The sequence below is a fragment of the Microcebus murinus genome, chromosome 2 (genome assembly GCF_040939455.1).
Source record: "Microcebus murinus isolate Inina chromosome 2, M.murinus_Inina_mat1.0, whole genome shotgun sequence".
NCBI lineage: Eukaryota > Metazoa > Chordata > Mammalia > Primates > Cheirogaleidae > Microcebus > Microcebus murinus.
The window spans coordinates 109,571,355-109,590,975 of NC_134105.1; the positions used below are offsets into that span (position 1 = coordinate 109,571,355).

At 35.1% G+C, this 19,621-nt stretch overlaps 1 protein-coding gene across 1 annotated transcript in view; it reads left to right on the forward strand.

Annotated features, from left to right (window-relative positions):
* Positions 1-19,621, forward strand: part of ATF6 (activating transcription factor 6) — a 200,497-nt gene that overhangs the window by 25,705 nt on the left and 155,171 nt on the right. Inside the window, exons 5-7 of the mRNA XM_012768611.2 lie at positions 472-601; positions 1,473-1,676; positions 9,602-9,822. Coding sequence (XP_012624065.1) covers positions 472-601; positions 1,473-1,676; positions 9,602-9,822 — 555 coding nt within the window. The remainder of the gene's footprint in view (positions 1-471; positions 602-1,472; positions 1,677-9,601; positions 9,823-19,621) is intronic.

Here is a 19,621-nt window from a genome sequence, read left to right on the forward strand (position 1 = left end):
AGAATTATTTTGCTTTTGAGATTCTTTTAAGACTGAATCAAAGATTATGGGGAAAGGACATTGGAGTTTTAACTGTAGCCTTATAAAGATACTAAATGTTTGTATGTTTTTGAGGAAATTAATGCTAAAAAAAAAAAAAAATAAATAAATGTTTGTATGACCAGGAACCAAGAAATGTATAAAGTTTATGGGAAGAAATATAGAAGCAGATCAATGATTTATATTTTTAATGTAAGAGGATGCCATAGACTTACCCTGCATTTTGAATTATTGTGCCTTTGATATTGATGGATAGCGTTGATTTATCCATACTCATTTAGTACTTAATACATAGATATCGTTTCTAATATATCACACCTTTCCCTTGAAGTTGCCTTAAAATATTTTCGGATCTTGTTCCTCTTTCTTAGCAATTCGCTGCTCAAGGATTATACTCTTCTGCATTAATTTTTTATTTTAAATTTGCTACAGGAGGAGTTGGATTTGTCTTCTAGTTCCCAGATGTCTCCCCTTTCTTTATATGGTGAAAGCTGTAATAGTCCCTCTTCAGCAGAGCCTCTGAAGGAAGATAAGCCTGTCATTGGTCCTAGGAATAAAACTGGTATTACTCCATCTCCTAACTTCTGTTATTTCTATTTTGAAATAGCTTAGGTTTCATTTCTTAAAAGTAAATATTGGATTAGGCATATATTTATTAAGCTTTATTAAGGCATATATTATTAATGTTTTTAAGGCATTATTATTATTAAGGCATTATTATTTTAAGTCATTATATTATTAATGTTATTAAGGCATATTTATTAAGGTATATATTATTAATGTTTTCAAATTAGTGGACCTGTACTGTTTATTATGGGTGATTACTGTGGAGAGGAAAGGGAAGAAATAATCTTCAGTTGTCTCTGTCTTTATAGATGAAAAATCTTTTTTTTTTTTTTTTTCTTGTTTCTTGAAGTCTTTTTTTTTTTTTTGGCATATTATGGGGGTACAGATTTCAAGGTTTCAATAAATGCCCATTTCCCCCCCTCCCCCCAAAAGTCTGAGTCTCCATCATGACCATCCCCCAGATGGTGCACATCTCACTCGTTATGTTTGTATATACCCGCCCCCCATAGATGAAAAATCTTTTAAAATAATCTCAGACCCCATTATTATCAGGAGAGATTTCAAAGTTTCAGTTAAAGGTACTGAGTGTGAGGGGCATTCAACTATGACGTTTGTTACTCCATTAATCTCAGTGCTTATTCAGTGTTTTTAGCCATATGTCCTTTACCTGTTCATGTGTCCTCCTTCCCAAACTGCACCTTGATCAAAAAAGATCTCAGTTTAAGGACTTTACTTCATTCAGGTATATGCAGAATAGCTATGCTTAAACTACTCAGAAGTCAAGATAATGCGTAGAGAAAGGTATGTGATAGAATTTGCTTTTTAGGGTTTGTTTAATTGATTTGTGGTTTGTCTGTTTTTTCTAGAAAATGGACTGACTCCAAAGAAAAAAATTCAGGTGAATTCAAAACCTTCCATTCAGCCCAAGCCTTTACTGCTTCCAGCAGCACCCAAGACTCAAACAAACTCCAGCGTTTCAGCGAAAACCATCATTATTCAGACATTACCAACACTTATGCCATTGACAAAGCAGCAGCCAATTATTAGTATACAACCTGCACCCACTAAAGGTACCTGAGTGGAACTTGTATCATATAATTTTTAATTATATGTTATTAACTTACATAATTATTATGCTATCAAATTATTGTTTTAATTCAGATTATAATTTCTGAGCATACCTGTGTGTTAGGAATTGTCTTTGGTTCTGAAGACATTGCAGAGATGACTAATATGTGGTCCACTCCTAACTTGGGAGGACTTCTGTACATCAATTGCATCTGATACTTATTTTTTCTTACACTTTTAATTGTGAAAACACCTGTCTTTCAAGGCTTTTGGTTTCATATAACCACTAGTAATGAAGAAGAAAATCTAAGAAACTTTCTTGATGCCATTTTATTCTGAGATATTTGTGGCTATGAGCTTTTTGTTTTTAAGGAATGGTCAGTATTTAAAATAATTTGGCTCATGCCTGTAATCTTAGCACTCTGGGAGGCTGAGGCAGCGGATCGCTCAAGGTCAGGAGTTCTAAACCAGCCTGAGCAAGAGCGAGATCCTGTCTTTACTAAAAATAGAAATTAATTGGCCAACTAAAAATATATAGAAAAAATTATCCAGGCATGGTGGCACATGCCTGTAGTCCCAGCTACTTGGGAGGCTGAGGCAGAAGGATTGCTTGAGTCCAGGAGTTTGAGGTTGCTGTGAGCTAGTCTGATGCCACGGCACTCACTCTAGCCCGAGCAACAGAGTGAGACTCTGTCTCAAAATAATAATAATAATAATTTGGTTCATTTCTTGTCTAATAGGTGTGTTTTAGCAATAGAATCAGGCTTTTAATCTCTGAGGAGGCTGCATGGTTTAGTAAACAAGATATTGCACTGGGCATTTGGAGGAGACCTAAACTCTGCCTTCAGCTAGCTAAGAAGTTGTGTGTTTCTGTATTTTATCCACCAGATGGCCTCATATACTTGTGATTCTTCAAGAAGTTTAGGTCAGTATTGAAAGAAATTCAAGTTTGAGGATTAGGTACTATTCAGATATGGGAATCATTTTCACATGGAGATTTCTTAGGCGGGTTAGTCATCACTGTGCTCATATGTTTATACATTTAGTACAAGAAAACTTGTGCAGCATTCTTTTCTGTGGATTTAGGTTGTTGGCACCAAGTAGGAGTAAGTGTTTATGGGGTATGGATTGTAAATAAACACCATTATATTTGCTTTTATGGCTGTATTTCCAGTTGTGGATAGTTAGCTCATTTCTTGGGAGTATAGTTTTAATGAGGGCAAGGTCATAAATTTGATTTCCCAGGTACTCTGTTAGCTTTGTTCTCTATTACATGGTCATAGACAATATAACATTGATAAAAAGGGGGATGGTCATGCTGGAAAATCAGACTTGTGGGGGGAGGGGGGAAAGGGCATTTATTGAAACCTTAAAATTTGTACCCCCATAATATGCCAAAAAAAATTGATAAAAAGAACTAGATGAGGGAATGGAGGGATCAGTAAAAATCCATCAGTTAGTCCCTACCAAAAAAAAAAAAAAACCAGTTTGAAATACCAGCCCTCTCTGTACAGAATCATAACTACCTTTTTCATATGAAAAATAGCAATCCTGTAGAATAGGTATTCTTGTGATCTGTAAAAGGGGATTTAAGGGTTCATGAACTCTTTGAAATAAAATGCAAGATTTAGTGTATGCTCATTTGTGAATATTTCTAGGGATAGTACCCAAAGCTTTCATCAGAATCTCAAAAGGACCTGTGTGTTCCCAAAGGCTAAGAGTCTAAACTCTCAAAGAACCTCATTATAGTTCCCATAAGCCATAAAAATACATCTATAAAAAGTTAGAGTCTGACATTAATATGACTAGTATGTAAAGTAGGGGATGTTCCTAAGAATTTGCTATTACCAAACCATTGGCTATGTTTAAATGATAAAAGATCTTACCTATAGCAGGAAGACAAATTGTTCTTTTCTGAGCGGATTATCAGTTCCAGAAACATGAATCATACATTATTTGGAACTTTAGTTCTTTCCCATGGTCCAAAGACTATATACATTTTTTGTGAGCATGTGCTAATAATAGGCATGTAGTTTGTCTGTTTTTATATTATAATCTAGAGAGGTGGTATGATTATAACATACAGATTTAAGTGTATTTTATTTATTTGAGAATGGGGAAGGGGAACAATGGAAATATTGGCAAGACATTTTACAGTTAATTGATGTCAAGACTAGTAGTAAGTATCTTACCATTGAAAAAGAGGCAATAATTCCAAGAGGAATTAAGTTCAAATTTTTTAGCGTGGAATGCAAAACCCACATTCTAAGTGAGAAAATTTGAGCTTAACCTGTTTAGTTTTCTAACTTTACTTTATAGTATCACTCTTTTCTATAAATCTTCATTTTATCCCAACTAATTTGGCATTGCCCTTTGAATTCTCTTGTTTTTCCTAGTTTCTTGGCTCATACTTTTCTACCAGCCTGCAACAACTTCTGCCTATTTCTAAGTCCTATATGTCCTTTACGACTGTTTTGAGTAGTGTAGGTGAGAGATGATGAAAGCCTGGAATATCAGTGAAAACAAAGGAACCCAGGATGGAGAGTGGAGATTTTCAAAAGCATAGAATCATAGGGGTTGGTAATTGGATGGCATAGAAGGAGGATGAGGGATAGAGAGGAAGGTATCTAGGATGACGTCTGTATTTCTGTCTTGGAGTTTCTGGGTAGATGGTGGTGTGAATCATTGAAATGAGGGATAGAGGTAAAATAACTTGGCCCCAGGTTACTTTGCTGATAAGAAGTGAAGCTAGAACTTGAGCCTGGGTGGTCTGACTCAGAGTATATGTAAGTAATCACTGTACTATATTGCTTCTAAAAGAATAAGATATATTGTCCTTGTTCTCATAAATTCTACCCTTTAATTGGGGAGTTAAATTTATGTAAACACTTGAATAACAGTCACTGTGAGAACTAATGAATTAATAATTCATGTAGTACCCATATGGATACTATTATTATACAGAAAAGAAGATTAATAATAATAATAATAAATTACATTTAAGGTCTAACTATGTACCAGACATTCTTCTAAGTACTTAAGTGCACTATGTTATTTAATCCTTATGTCAAGTCTGAGGATAGGTGCTAATATCTCCATTATGTAGGTAAGAAAACTAGGCACAGAGACATTATTTACCCAAAGTTACATAGCTGTGCTATTTTAGACAAAATAGGCATTTGATAATGTTTGAAACATAGTTTGAAATCTTTTAGGAAAGTTGAAGAGAAAGAACTGACCATCAAAATCAGTGAGTCATACGTAGTCAAAAGTATCCAGCATTGAATCCAGCCGTGTGTCATTAAAGGGGATTTGCATGTAATGCCAAAGACTATTTTGAGCATGTTGAAATGGCTTAAACAGCCTTTTGTTATGTCCTTTTTAACTGTTTCCACACTACAAACAGTAGTAACTGTGTTCAGCTGCTGACTATTTAAGGCCCCAAACAGTCCTTTGCATTATAGTTTGTGGTCTGGTCAGCATTTAGCAAGTCACCATGAATTTGTTTTTTTACTTGAACACATTGTAATAGAAATTCAGTTGTTTCCCCCCATTCTGTCATGAACTTTAATGTGCCTAAAATATTTAGAAGATTCTTGATATATTTTTTATTTTTTTTTATTTTTTTTGAGACAGAGTCTCACTTTGTTGCCCAGGCTAGAGTGAGTGCCGTGGCGTCAGCCTGGCTCACAGCAACCTCAATCTCCTGGGCTCAGCGATCCTACTGCCTCAGCCTCCCGAGTAGCTGGGACTACAGGCATGCGCCACCATGCCCGGCTAATGTTTTGTATATATATATATTTTAGTTGGTCAATTAATTTCTTTCTATTTTTGGTAGAGACGGGGTCTCGCTCAGGCTGGTTTCGAACTCCTGACCTTGAGCGATCCGCCCGTCTCAGCCTCCCAAAGTGCTAGGATTACAGGCGTGAGCCACCGCGCCCGGCAAGATTCTTGATATAGATGCTGGTTAATTTGAAAATAGATGGGCACTTTGGGATGAAAAGCCTTGGTGTACAGTATGGGCAAAAAAGAAAGCAGCAATGGCTTGGTAGGACTGTAGCCACATTGGATACACAGGCCTTGCCTTGGTATTCCTCTATCTCCTCCTCTCTCTGTGATGTGGTTCTCTCAGCAAGGAGATGGTAATAACTATACACAGGATGGTACAGACTTGGATTATTTTTCTTAATTAGTTTAAGAAATATTACAAAGCCCTCTGCATGTGTTACCTGCCAGTGCTTTAAATCTTTAGAGCTAGAAGTAGGATTTTTTTTCTTAGAAGTGACTTAGTTCATTATATTTATCACTTTTTCTGTTCTTTGAAATAGTCCTAAAGTTAATTGAACAGTGTTTAATTCTTGGGGGTCTTTTTATTCTAATTTTTAAAATCATAGAATGTGGAACATTGCTTCTATAATGCTCTTCTCAAAGTACTGGTTTAAGTCAGTGATTCTCAACCTGTAGACAATCGACCCTGGGTGTAGGTAATGGGAGTAGTAGCCTTGTGGCAGTTCCCAAAGCATCTATAAATCCAAATTTGTAGTAAGCATTTTATGTAACCAAATAAATAATTTGTTTCATATATCTCTGTGCAGCTGCATTTCAAATTTTTGTAGCTCTACTTCTGATTAATAAATTACAAATTCATTTTAAATAATTACTAAATTCTTAGTAGCCTTTTCATCATGTATTTTCTCAATCCACAGAATCTGAAAGGACAATCATGATCATCTTTGGTGATCATGATATTTTTTGATATTCAAGAAGCTTTCTTATATTCAGCATTGGGAACCCTTGGTTTAAGTTTTTACATTATGATGAATATGTCTTTTCCTAGTGTCAGATTGACTGTAATTTCTTATTAAGTGTTACTGGAAACCTATTTAGTTATGTGCTGTTTACTTTATGTATTATTTTTATTTACATATTGGTGCTAATCATATTTATATCTTCTTAGGAGCCATTTCCCCATTTTATGTTTTTATTTCATAAAAGAAGTTAGTTCGGCCGGGCGAGGTGGCTCACGCCTGTAATCCTAGCACTCTGGGAGGCCGAGGCGGGCGGATTGCTCGAGGTCAGGAGTTCCAAACCAGCCTGAGCAAGAGCGAGACCCCGTCTCTACTATAAATAGAAATAAATTAATTGGCCAACTAATATATAGAGAAAAAATTAGCTGGGCATGGTGGCGCATGCCTGTAGTCCCAGCTACTTGGGAGGCTGAGGCAGAAGGATTGCTTGAGCCAGGAGTTTGAGGTTGCTGTGAGCTAGGCTGACGCCACGGCACTCACTCTAGCCTGGGCAACAAAGCGAGACTCTGTCTCAAAAAAAAAAAAAAAAAAAGAAGTTAGTCCAAGGGAAAATGAGAAGATAAAAATATTTAGTGATCATTTATGCCTAAGTAAATTGTACATATTCCAAATGTATGAAATTATTTTTAGATCTTTTTTATTACTAATTTACTAACTTACCTGGGATAAAATGCTATTAATTAAATTCTGCTACTTTTAGTGTGCTTTTTGAGGCCATCTGAAACAAAGACTTTGCTTTTATAAAAGTAATGTTTTTTAGCTAAGACAGATGTTCTTAAAAAGCAGGTGTTCTGAAGCATTATTTTGAGTTTTAGTTTTCCCTGATCCTTTAAAATACTGAGCTGAGTTTTACATAGGTCATATTAAATTGTCTGAAAGCATAAGGCTAATGCTTTTTTTCTTAAAGAATAGTTATAAATTTATATGGAATTTTAGTTGCCAGTTATTGTAGTGTCTTTATTTTCTTAGATAGGCTCAAACAGCTGTGGATATTAGGCAAGGCTTTCAATACCTTATAAACATCTGGCCAGATCTGAAAGGAAACACTTAGCAGGCAAGTAAAAATTTTAATAGATTAGTGTTATGAGTTGTATAAGTCTTCATTAGGTTAATGATACAAGTTTAGTATACCTTTTCTGAGATGCTTGGGACTAGACCAATTTTGGATTTCAGATTGTTTTTTGATTTTGGTATCTTGGCATGTACATAATGAGATAGCTTGGGGATGGAACCCAAGTCTAAACATAAAATTTATTTATGTTTCATATGCACCTTATACACATAGCCTGAAGGTAATTTCATGCAATACTTTTAATAATTTTGTACATAAAACAAAATTTGTGTATTTTGGACCATCAGAAAACAAAGGTGTCACTATCTCAACCATGCATGTTGACAGTCTGTGATTGTTTGGCATTACCATCATTCATTTATGTGCTACTGATAAGCAATCATTTTCTTATACTTATTTATGCATAAGTAATTAACAGTAAAAACTATGACATACAATTAATACAGTAAAAAAATAATATATTCAGGGTAACTAAGTAGCATAGCAGAATCACCAGAATACTTGTGTCAACTATTAGACAATAACAACAAACAATAGCAGGCTTTCAGTCTCTATCTGCAATACTGTGTTGATTAAAAGTTTACTGTACATTGTACTTTTTTAGGTGAGAAGAAACTCAGAAACAGTGGAGGTACCAAGAAGGAGGTCCTATAGGGATAAGGAGGCATGCTGGATGCCTTTTTAAAATGTTTCCTCCAGAGTCATCTGCTTCATTAACAATGTTTTTTGTCTTAGAAGTCTTTCTGTCTCTCCCTCTCTCTCTCTTTTTTTTTTTTTTTTGGAAACAGAGTCTCGCTCTGTGCCCTGCTAGATAGAGTGCAGTGTCATCATTATAGTTCACTGCAACCTCAAACTCCTGGGCTCAAGCGATCCCCCTGCCTCAGCCTCCCAGTAGCTAGGACTACAGGCACACACCACTATACCTGACTAATTTTTCTATTTTTTGTAGAGACAGAGTTTTGCTCTTGCTCAGGCTGGTCTCAAATTGCTGAGCTCAAGTGATCCTTGGCCTCCTAGAGTGTTAGGATTACAGGCGTGAGCCACCGTGCCTGGCCAGAAGTCTCTCCTTGATTTTATAAACTAGCATGATCTCTTAATTTTGTTATGAATGCATGCTACTCTAGTCTTTCAATGAGCCCGTCACACATTTTTACTATGTCAGCTGCAGGCACTTTTTCTGCAATGTTAATACTTTGTTTACAGTGTAACATCTTCATCGTCATTGTTACAGGTTGAACATCCGTCATCTGACATGCTTGGGATTAGAGGTGTGAGATTTTCCACTTGTGGTATCATGCTAGTGCTCAAAAAGTTTTGGGTTTTGGAGCATTTTGGATTTCAGATTAGGGATATTCAACCTGTGCTGATTTTTCTCAGATTAACGTAAATTTAAAATAATGATAAATGTGAAGACTCAGAAAAGATTTGAAGGCCATTATTTGAGGAGAGGATTGGTATTATCTACAGACTGTTTTTTGTTTGTTTTAGTATATATTATGACCTTTAATACAGATTATTTTAAATTACAGGTTTGTGTTTTTGTGCTTGTTGGTTAAAATTTCATCTCAAGTGCTTTTTAAGATGAAATCCCTCCTTCTTCCAGTATTGAATCTCTGTTCATATATATATTTTTGGTATTGTATATATATTTTAAATCCTATTAATTTAAAATATTTGGTTCTCCTTTGTCAGTATAAAATATTTTTATTTATATGACAAATCTTTTTAGCACTAATAAATTTCCGAGGTTAATTCTTAAGAAAATCTATGTATAATAGCAAACTTGATATGTGTATAGTTGAGAAAGATAAATATGGAAATATATTGTTAGTGCTATCTCAAAGAGAATGAATTTAGTTGGTTTCATTAGAAACATACAACAAAGTCACCATGAATATATGCTGCTATTTCTCATGTTTTAATTGCTGGTGAAAAATCCCTTGGTGTTAATCTTACCCATTATATCTGCAGAAGACACCTAAATATTAAACTGCCTCCCCTGCCACAATAGCACCCTCTGATTCCTTTTCCTTTTTTTCTAATGCAGGTCAGACTGTTTTGCTCTCTCAGCCTACTGTGGTACAACTTCAGGCACCTGGAGTTCTGCCCTCTGCTCAGCCAGTCCTTGCTGTAGCGGGGGGAGTCACACAGCTACCTAATCACGTGGTGAACGTGGTACCGGCTCCTGTGGCAAGTAGCCCAGTGAATGGAAAACTTTCCGTGACTAAGCCTGTGTTACAAAGTACCATGAGAAGTGTGGGTTCAGATGTAAGTTTTGAAATAGTGCTTTTATTACTGCCTGATTTTTAAAAAACCTAAAAAACACTTTTTGTTGCCTTGTTTTTATTTTTTGAAGTTTGTTATATCAAATAAAAGAGTGTGCTGAAATTGCACATCCAATCTTTGGTGCAAAATTAGGGTAAGGCTTACTTACTATGTTATTATAGAATCTAAGTGAAAATGTTTTTGAAAATTTGAAGTGGTTTGATGAAAAGTGAAGTCTGCATACCTCCCTCTTCTTTACTACTTCTTTAGAACACTCTCATTACATTCCTCAAGCTCCCACATCCCCAAGCCAATCACCCACTAATATTTTACAGATTCTTTCATGTTTCCTGATTGAAATGTTTTTAGCAACTTCCCAGATAATAGTCTGTAGACTACTTTTAAGGCAGGTTTTATACTTAGCTTCTCCCTTGACTTTTTAAAGGGTTTTCACCACTGCATAATGATGACTTGCTACTCTTAGGAATTCTGTCTCTTAATGATTTTTTGGTACTTTCCCATTTTTGTAAACCTTCACATTTTCTAGCATGTTGTAGGGATTTCTTATAATTTATAAATCACATAGTTTCCTAAGATCTGTCACTCCTTAAAGCCAGTTCCAGGACTTGCCAACTAATTCTTGCTTACTTTAAAAGTGATTTGAAATAGCTCATGTTATATATTAAATAGTAATTGAACATCATGGTCCTAAATTTTCATGAACATTAAAGTTAAAGAATTCTAACAGTGAATTCTCTAAAATTATAATGGGGAAGCAAAGCCTATATGTTTTCTTTAAAATAAAAATGAATATTACTAGTTGTTGATATTGCTACTCTTTATTTAGGTAGAGTACTTTTGCAAAGTATTTTTAAAATCCTATGAGTTATGCAAGGTTGTTTATCAGACTTCTGTCTGATCTGTCTACCAGAATTTATTAACCAGCATGTCAGTAACCCATTTAATTGTGAAATTGCTCCACTGTTGCATAAACAGTAATCTCAGCCAGCAATATTTTAAAAATCCGTAACAAAGGAATATTATCTAATGAAAGTAGAACATCCAATTTCTAGAGTCCTATAGTTTCCATAGGTATTGAAAACAGTGCATGCCAAGACATGGAATAGGAAAATTAGTGTTATATGAGCATAGAGAATAAATAATATAGGATTAAGTTTGGCTGTTATGTTAATTTATTTTGAGGAGTAGAAAAGGTAAGCACAGTGGTTATGGCATAATAGGCTTTAATATATAGTGTGTGTTTCAATTGAAGATGAAACAATATGATGCTGATATTTGCTTTAAAATACTCTGAGGAGGACAGAGAAAACATTATTGGCAAAATATTGATAATCATGGAAGCTGAGTGTTTAATTTTTCTCTCCTTTTGGTGCATAGAAAAATTTCTACAATAAGTAAAAGAATGACAGTAACAAAAATCCAAAAATATTCTGTGATATTTTCAATTAAAAAGTGCAACCAATAAGAAAAGATTATGCTTTTCATAGGAGACTAAGTGAGTTAAGAGTAATGAAAGAGGATTTTTAAAAATGATCCCTTAGAATTTCCTTTTAAAACTCTTTAAATTTTAAACTTGAATGTTTTTTGTGTAATACTCCCAAATGAAACTAGCAATGGAAAATATTCAAAGTTGCCTTTATGTAATATGTTAGGGCATATAAAATATTTTTCATGTGAAAAAATATAAAGACTAATTAGAACTTTAATAGTATACAGGTCAACTGTATGTCACTGTTGTTAAAAATATTAACATAAATCTAAGTCTACATTCAGACAGTCTCAATTATGGAAAAGTTCAGAAGAACATAGCTAGGATTGGGACAGTATCTAAAAACCATGTAATAGATAGAGGAGTTGCTTAAGGGTTGGAATAATTCAGTAAACTGAGGAAGAAAAGACTGAAAGTATACCTGGGAGCCATCTTCTAGGAAATGAAGATTGACATGTGAAAATAGGAGAATTGTTCTGAGTTATTCCAGAGGATTTATCTGGAACAAGTGTAGGTAGGTTATAGAAAGGTCTCTTCTTAATTGTAAGAATTTTTGATACAATAATTGCACATAAAAACCAGAGGAGGCTCTTTTCCCCATTTCTTAAGGCTTAACATCTGAATAATGAGCATATTAATGTTCGAAGTCATCGTATGCTACTGACCCATTTTGTAATCTCTAAACATTTTCAATTTATTATATGTTGGTCTATTAGCCAGACATCCTTTATTAGTTTTCTGGTGTGAAACACCAGATCTGTTCTGCTTTTATACTCTTAAGAGGGTTCTGTAAATTTGTTGAGTAATTTGCTGACAAAGCCTCAGTTAGCATCGAGGAACTGGGAGATATGTGAGGTAAGACAATATAAAACCAACAAATATTAGCTTTTGCTTTTAGCAGTATGTTTTGGCTAGTATCTTAAATTTAGAGTTGATAGTATTATAAAAGAAAGATTCAAGTACTGTGTGTTTAGTGCAAAGAGACCTAAAGATGATTAAAATAATTTTCTAGTCAACCTGTATTGTGGTTTTTGTGCTCATTTTTACTTGGCCAGCACATCAAGAAGTGAGCCAAGCCTTTTCACTATGAATTTTTGGATAGGGATTTTGACTGAATGTTTATTTCAAGTAAAGAAGCATTAGTTTGTCCTATCAGCTGGCCAAGCCGCTCAGGAACCCAAAGTAAATCTGTTCCAGAGGGGCTGCAGGAGAGAACTTTGATCAGCTTGTATAGTCTGTGTTAGTAACTTGGTTGACCTCAACAGTGCATGTGTTTTTTAAGACTCAAGTCCTGTTAAATTAGGATAAATCTGAATTAGTATAAATTCTTGATTCAAAATGGCCAAAAAGAAAATGTTTTTATTATGTACTTCTTGTGCTTTTAAATCAAAAGTATGGGGAAAAAGTTGTAATTCAGCAAAAAAAAATTATATCAGTCTTTTGTGGCTTTGTGATGCTGACATGGCTTCTTTTTCTACCTTTTTTAGTTCTTTTGTTTGGCTGGTTTCACTCTCTAGAGGCCTGCTACTGCCATAAGTAGCGTTTTTAGCATACCATATTCTGCAAACTGCATTAAATGCCACATTTTCTGTTATGAAACAGTTTGCCTGGTTCAAATTATAATCTTACTCTTCCTGCCTTTTGCTGGTAAATCTGTTTTGTTTAATTCTTGGAAACCTCACCTAAGTTTTCAAGAAATATGGTTTGTTTTTGGCTGTGATCCTGATGGAAAAAATGAACGTGGTCTCTCATTTTAGTGTAGAAATTCTCTGTACAGTTTCTTAATAAATGGCAACCTTGGAACTACAAAGTTGACTTTATAGGAGAGCATGCTTATCTTTCTTTAAAGGGCTGTTGAATGTTGCCAGACCTCAATCCAAGGGCGTGGAAACAAGCAGCCTGTTTAAATGTTCATTCTACCCACTACTTCTACGTACCCACCATAATCTCATAAAGTTCATGAAATATTACTGGTCTGGTTTTAAGGTTATCGGATTGTATTGTTTTGGTTATTGGGACAAAAGACCAGGGAAAAAAGTGATGAAATTATATTCTACATCTTCCACAGTGGGCCAAGTTGGAGCATAGATTCTTAATGGAAATCAGTAATTGGGAACAATGGAAAGAAAATGATCCAGAACTAATACAGGACTAGAAATAACCTCAGATGGGGGTTAAGGGGTACAGCCTCCTGTGCTGCTAGGAGGCTCCAGGTCTTCCTTTATTCCAGCCCATGTGTCCTCACTGCACACCTTCCAAACCTTTTGTCACCTTGCACACTCTTTCTAATCCTCCAGTTAGGGACTTGATCCCTTTCATCCCCAAAGAACTACCCTTTGAGACTCCCTGCCCTGGGTCCTAGACCCATCATGGGAGACTAGGTGCTGTGGGAATCCCTTTCCACTGGGTTGCAGGTATTAGAAATGGTGTAAAGGGGATTCTCCTGTCATACCAAATTGGAACTTTATATTTCTTTTTTCTAGAAATGATGTACAGTTAAGTTAGAGATTTGAGTTATTATTAATATTGTTAGTATGGGAGTGATGTGACACGGGTCCAGATGGATGCTCTGCACATAGTGTTCCTCTCCTTGCAGTAGAGGAATGTACACTTGGGAATCTACCGCGTTTACAGCAAGCAGGAAGCAAGCCGCCTCATTGTCCACAGGGAGATTTTACTTCATTCCAAGAGTACTCACTGGAAACTAAACCCTGAGAAAAGGCCTGGGTAAAGAGTGATCAGGGCTTTGCATTCTTAGCATACCTAGTAAGATGTATATGAGCAAAACTCACTAGAGACCCACTGAAGATGTGTCTCTCAAGAAAAATATGATTATATAATAATCAGAAAAACAGCAAAACTGCTATAGACACTTAAGCTGCTTGTTTTATCTGTTAACACCCCAGAATAGCTACCCTATTAGGTCAAAATGTGAGCCAGGTCTCCTTAAATCGTGTGGCTAGTTTAGATCTAAGAAGATATATAAGAGTAGATAGTTTTTAATAACTTTGAGCCATAAAGAAATTGAGAGAATGGTATTTCTTTAGGCTTCAAAGTAGAGAAATACATCAGAACAAATTCAATAGGAATGATTTGGAGATCTGAAAAGCTATCCAGATTTTAATAAAAAAATTGCTTCTGTGCTGACTACATTTTGGCTTTGCTAGTACCAGATACTCTGTAAATAAAAGAAAAACATGCTTTGCTAAAATATTTGCAGTTTCTCTTTAAATGGAGGTTTGGGGCTTCTAAAAATTTATCTTGAATACAAATTTTGGCAGTAAATTTCATTTGTGGTTACAGTAGCTTTGGAAAGGGAAGTGAGCAAAGTTTTGGTTCCCCCCCCCAATGTATTGTATTAGGATAGATTTATGTTGTGGCAATATTAGCATTCTTTATTCTGTATTTTTTTAGTTTGGCATCTGGATAAGTTTAGTAAATGAATATTTTTAAATGATGGTGATTTATATCTTAATAAACAATTAAATACTTCTCTCTCCTTTCTCTCCGATTTTCCTACATGCAACCTTCCCCTGAGGACTCCTTCTAGGGAGACAGTCCTTTCATGTCCCAGATGCTTTCTAACCAATCAGATCTGCTGCCCAGAAGTCACTCTTACTAGTTTTGTGTGCATTTTTCCTGAGACAGTTCATTAATATATAGTACTTAACGTTTTACCTATTGACCTATTTTACAGAAGTGCCAGCATACTATACATGCCGTCTTGCAACTTGCTTTTCTCACTTGATGTATCTTATAGATCTTTCTATATCAGTACATAAAAAGTTGTCTTATTCTTTTAATAGCTGCATAGGAGTCTATTTCATAGGAGTAACATGAGTATTTAAAATTTTTGGGATCATTTTCTTTATGAACATTCTTGCATTGACTAAAGTACTTATTTTTTTGTTCATATGCAAATATATCTGTAGGAGAAATACTTATAATTGGAATTATAGCATCAGAAAGTAGGTGCTTTTTCAATTCAGTTTTGATAGATTTTACCTACTTGGCCTTTCATTGGGGTAGTTCTAATAAATTAGAATGTTCATTATAGAGTGCCAGTCAAAAGGGCTTCTTAATGGAGTTCTTGGATAGGTTTCAGTGTTTCCATGAAAAAACTTCCTTTTTCTCACCTCACCCTGTTCCTCATATAATTGTTTGCAATACGTTGTGTGCATGTGCTTTTGTCTGGGGAAGGAGTCCATAGCTTCTGATGTTCTCTTTGTTTTAATAGCTTCATTGAGGTAAAATTCAAATACCGTAAGGTTTACCCTTTTGAAGTGTATAATTTAGTGGTTTTTCGTGTATTCACAGAGTTGTGCAACCATCATTGATATCTAATTCTAGAATATTTTTATTGTCCTAAAAATAACCCCCATACCCATTAGTAGTCATTTCTTATTCCTCCCCTTCTACAGCCCCCAGCAGCCACTTACCTGCTGTCTGTCTGTGTGAAATTATCTGTTCTGGACATTTCATATTTGCAGAATCATACACTATATATCCTTTTGTGTATGGCTTCTTTCACTTAGCATAATATTTTTTAAAGTTCAACCATGCTGAAACATACATTAGTATTTACTCCTTTTTATGGCTCAATAATATTTCATCATATGGAAAATACCACGTTTTGGATACTCTGCTTATCAGTTGATTATTATGTATAATACTGCTTTGCACATTCATGTATATTTTCATAGCATTTTAAAAACTGTTTTAGATATATAAAGAATATTTATAAATGAGTGAGAAAATGCAAGTTAATCCAACAACCTGTGGACAAAATTATGAATACATAATTCACAAAGAAGAATGGTAAATTTTTTTTTTTTTTTTTTGAGACAGTCTTGCTCTGTTGCCTGGGCTAGAGTGCTGTTGCATCAGCTTGGCTCACGGCAACCTCAAATTCCTGGGCTCAAGTGATGTTCCTGCCTCAGCCTCCTGAGTAGCTGGGACTATAGACACGTGTCACCATGCCTGGCTAGTTTCTTCTATTTTTGTTAGAGACGGGGTCTCACTCTTGCTCAGGCTGGTCTCAAACTCCTGACCTCAAATAATGCTCCTGCCTCAGCCTCGCAGAGTGCTAGGATTACAGGTGTGAGCTACTGCGCCTGACCCAGATGGTAAAATTTTTAAATGAAAGTATATTCTTAAAGGAGTATGCCCTCTAAAAGATTACTGTTTTACAACTATGTGAAAGAATATTAATTGTTAACAGAAGAGAACTTGTAACTGGTTATAGGAGGTCAAAGAATAATGGTTAAGGATTAAAACTCTTATGGTTAGCATTTTCTATGGCTCTTACCTCCCATGATTATAAGTTTAAAGGAAATTATCCTATGTCTTTCTATAATTCTTCAGTGTGATAAATAAATAAATATATATATATATACACACACACATACATACATTTACTGCAATTGTTGTGTGCATTTGTTAAACTTTGCATTTGGTTACAATTTCATTTTTTAATTTTTTTTAATTTTTAAAACATTCTTTTAAGGGACAGAGTCTCACTTTGTCATCTAGACTGGAATGCAGTGGCACAGTCATAGCTCACTGTAACCTCAAACCTGTGGTCTCACATGATCCTCCTGCCTCAGCCTCCTAAATAGCTAATACTACAGGCTAATGCCACCATGCCCGGCTAATTTTTTAATTTTTATTTTTATAGAGACAGGGTCTTGCTGTGTTGCCAAGGCTGGTCTTGAACTCCTGGCCCCAAGTAATCCTCCCACCTTGGCCTCTCAAAGTGCTGGGATTACAGGCTGAGTCACTGTGTCCAGTCATGGTTATAACTTCAAATTTTAAAAAAGTTGCAAAAACAAAAATTGTATAAAGAATACCCGTGTACTCTTTAGCTAGATTCACCTTTTAATGTTTTACCCCATTTGCTTGTTTACTTTCTATTTATCCATCCATTCATCCATTTACTACATATATAAACATAAATATTTTTTTCTTGAACTATTTTAGGGTAAATTATATACCTCCTAGTTCTTAACCCTTAAATATTTCAGTGTGTACTTTCTAAGAATAGGGATAGTCTCATATATAAATAACCAAAGTACAGTTATCAACTTCACCAATATACATTGATAAAATATTTCAGTCAGCTGTCAACATTACTGTTTTTTTCAGTTGACCTAATATTCTTCATTGAAATTTTTTCCCCCCTTCAATATAGAATCTGATGTAAGGTCAGATATTACATTTAATTGGCATATCTCTTTAGCCTCCTTTAATCTGAAACATTTCACAGCCTTTGTCTTTTTTATGTTGACCCTTTTGAGGAATTCAACTCTTTTCTAATATAGTTTAAATAAGAACTTCACATTTGTATTGGACTATAAGTCATTTATTTCCACATACTCCTATTTGATTTTCACAAAATCCTTATAAAGGAAGCATTATTTATTTCCATTTTACCATTGAAGGAATCAATTGGTTAAGTGTGCCAAGGCTGTGTTGCTAAGATGGCTAATATTGATTAAGTACGATGTGCCAGGCATTTTTCTAAGTGCCTAACTCGAAAAACTCTCTTTAAATCTCTTAACAGCACTTTGAGGTAAATGAGGACCCTGATGTATTCATACATAGTAAGGATCAGACTGAGAGATGTCAGAAGAGCATGAATTAGATTTTTATTTTTGGGTTCTTTTTCTACTTCTGCAGTGACTAAGATTTCATGACTTGGTCTTTTTTTTTTTTAAGTTTTTTAAGTTTAAAATCTGAAAATAAGAACTGGAATGGGGAAAGGTATTTTCAGTATTGCTTTGGTTGCACAGCTTATCAGAGAACCTGTGAGGCACATTGTTGATAGAATTAAGAATTTTTGCCTCATTCTGTTTATTCATAGTTGCAGGATATATATGTGTGTGTGTGTGTGTGTATTTTTTTTTTTTTTTTTTTTTTGAGACAGAGTCTCATTCTGTTGCCCGGGTGAGTGCCATGGCATTAGCCTGGCTCAAGCAATCCTCCTGCCTCTGCCTCCTGAGTAGCTGGGAGTACAGGCATGTACCACCACACCTGGCTAATTTTTTCTTTTTTTAGTAGAGACTGGGTCTCACTCTTGCTCAGGCTGGTCTCGAACTCCTGAGCTCAAGCTATCCTGCCTTGGCCTCCCCAGAGTGCTAGGATTACAGGTGTGAGCCACCACGCCTGGCCAATATATATAATTTTTAACTGAAACTTATATTTGTATGGTGCATTATGGTACAGAGAACCTTCATGTCTATTACCCGTTTGACCCTCACCTCAATCATTTGACCTGTTATAATTGAGTTAGGATTCAAGCCTGGGTCTTATCTCAGTCCAGTGCTGTTGTCATCACTTCTGTGCTCCACTAATGGGGCTTTACTTTCAAGGCAGCCCTGATACAGTTCAAACTTCAAATTACCCAAGTCTTGCTTCTTTTTTTCTTCCTTTATGAATGTATTTGCTTAGTTTATAAAAATTAAGGTAGTCTTAAGATTTAATTCTTAAAAATTAAGTTAGCAGATAGTTTTAAGTCATGAGTTTTATAAAGTCCTATATCAGTATTACTTTATTCAGGATATTGAAGCTCATTTCTTAGCAGCATCACAGAATCTGGCCCTTAATAGTCTATTTTGTTTCTAAAAAGGAGATTATAAGAATTTATACTATTAATCAATCAATAATGCTTTTAAAATTAAAAACACAATGTGAATAGACTTGGAACTTTGACTCTTAAATTGATCCAGCCTTCAGAAGGAAAACATTAAGTTTTCCTTTTACATATGTCTTTCTTGCAGTCTAATAAATGTTTGTTTTATAAACGAAACACCACATTTTATAGTACAGTGGCACTAAAGGGAGAATATTTTGCAGCTGTGGAGTTTTTTTCTTTTGTTCTTTTTTCTTTTTCCAAGGTACAATGCTTGGTGGGAGAGTTGTCTGGAGGCAGAATGATCAGAAGCAGGGACTGGCCAGCTGTTCATTCATTGAAGTCTGTGTTAAATCATCTGATATGCCTGTAGGGGAGATGTGTCAATTGATTAATGGGCCAGAGTATTGATTGTATGTTTTCAGATTGCTAACAGAGGAGATTAAGCTTCCAGATATAAGCAGTTCCACAAGTCTCTATTTTCAGACAGGCATGTATTTAACCACATAGTTCACTGAAGTTAACGTTCCATGCTGTGATTCAAGCCTCTCTGTTTGGTGTTTAAAAGCAGTTTGGAGCTATTGTATAAGTACCACTGGGCTTAGAGTCAACTGACCTAAATTCTAGCCCTTCTGCTCTCTAACAGTGGATTGAATGATGAG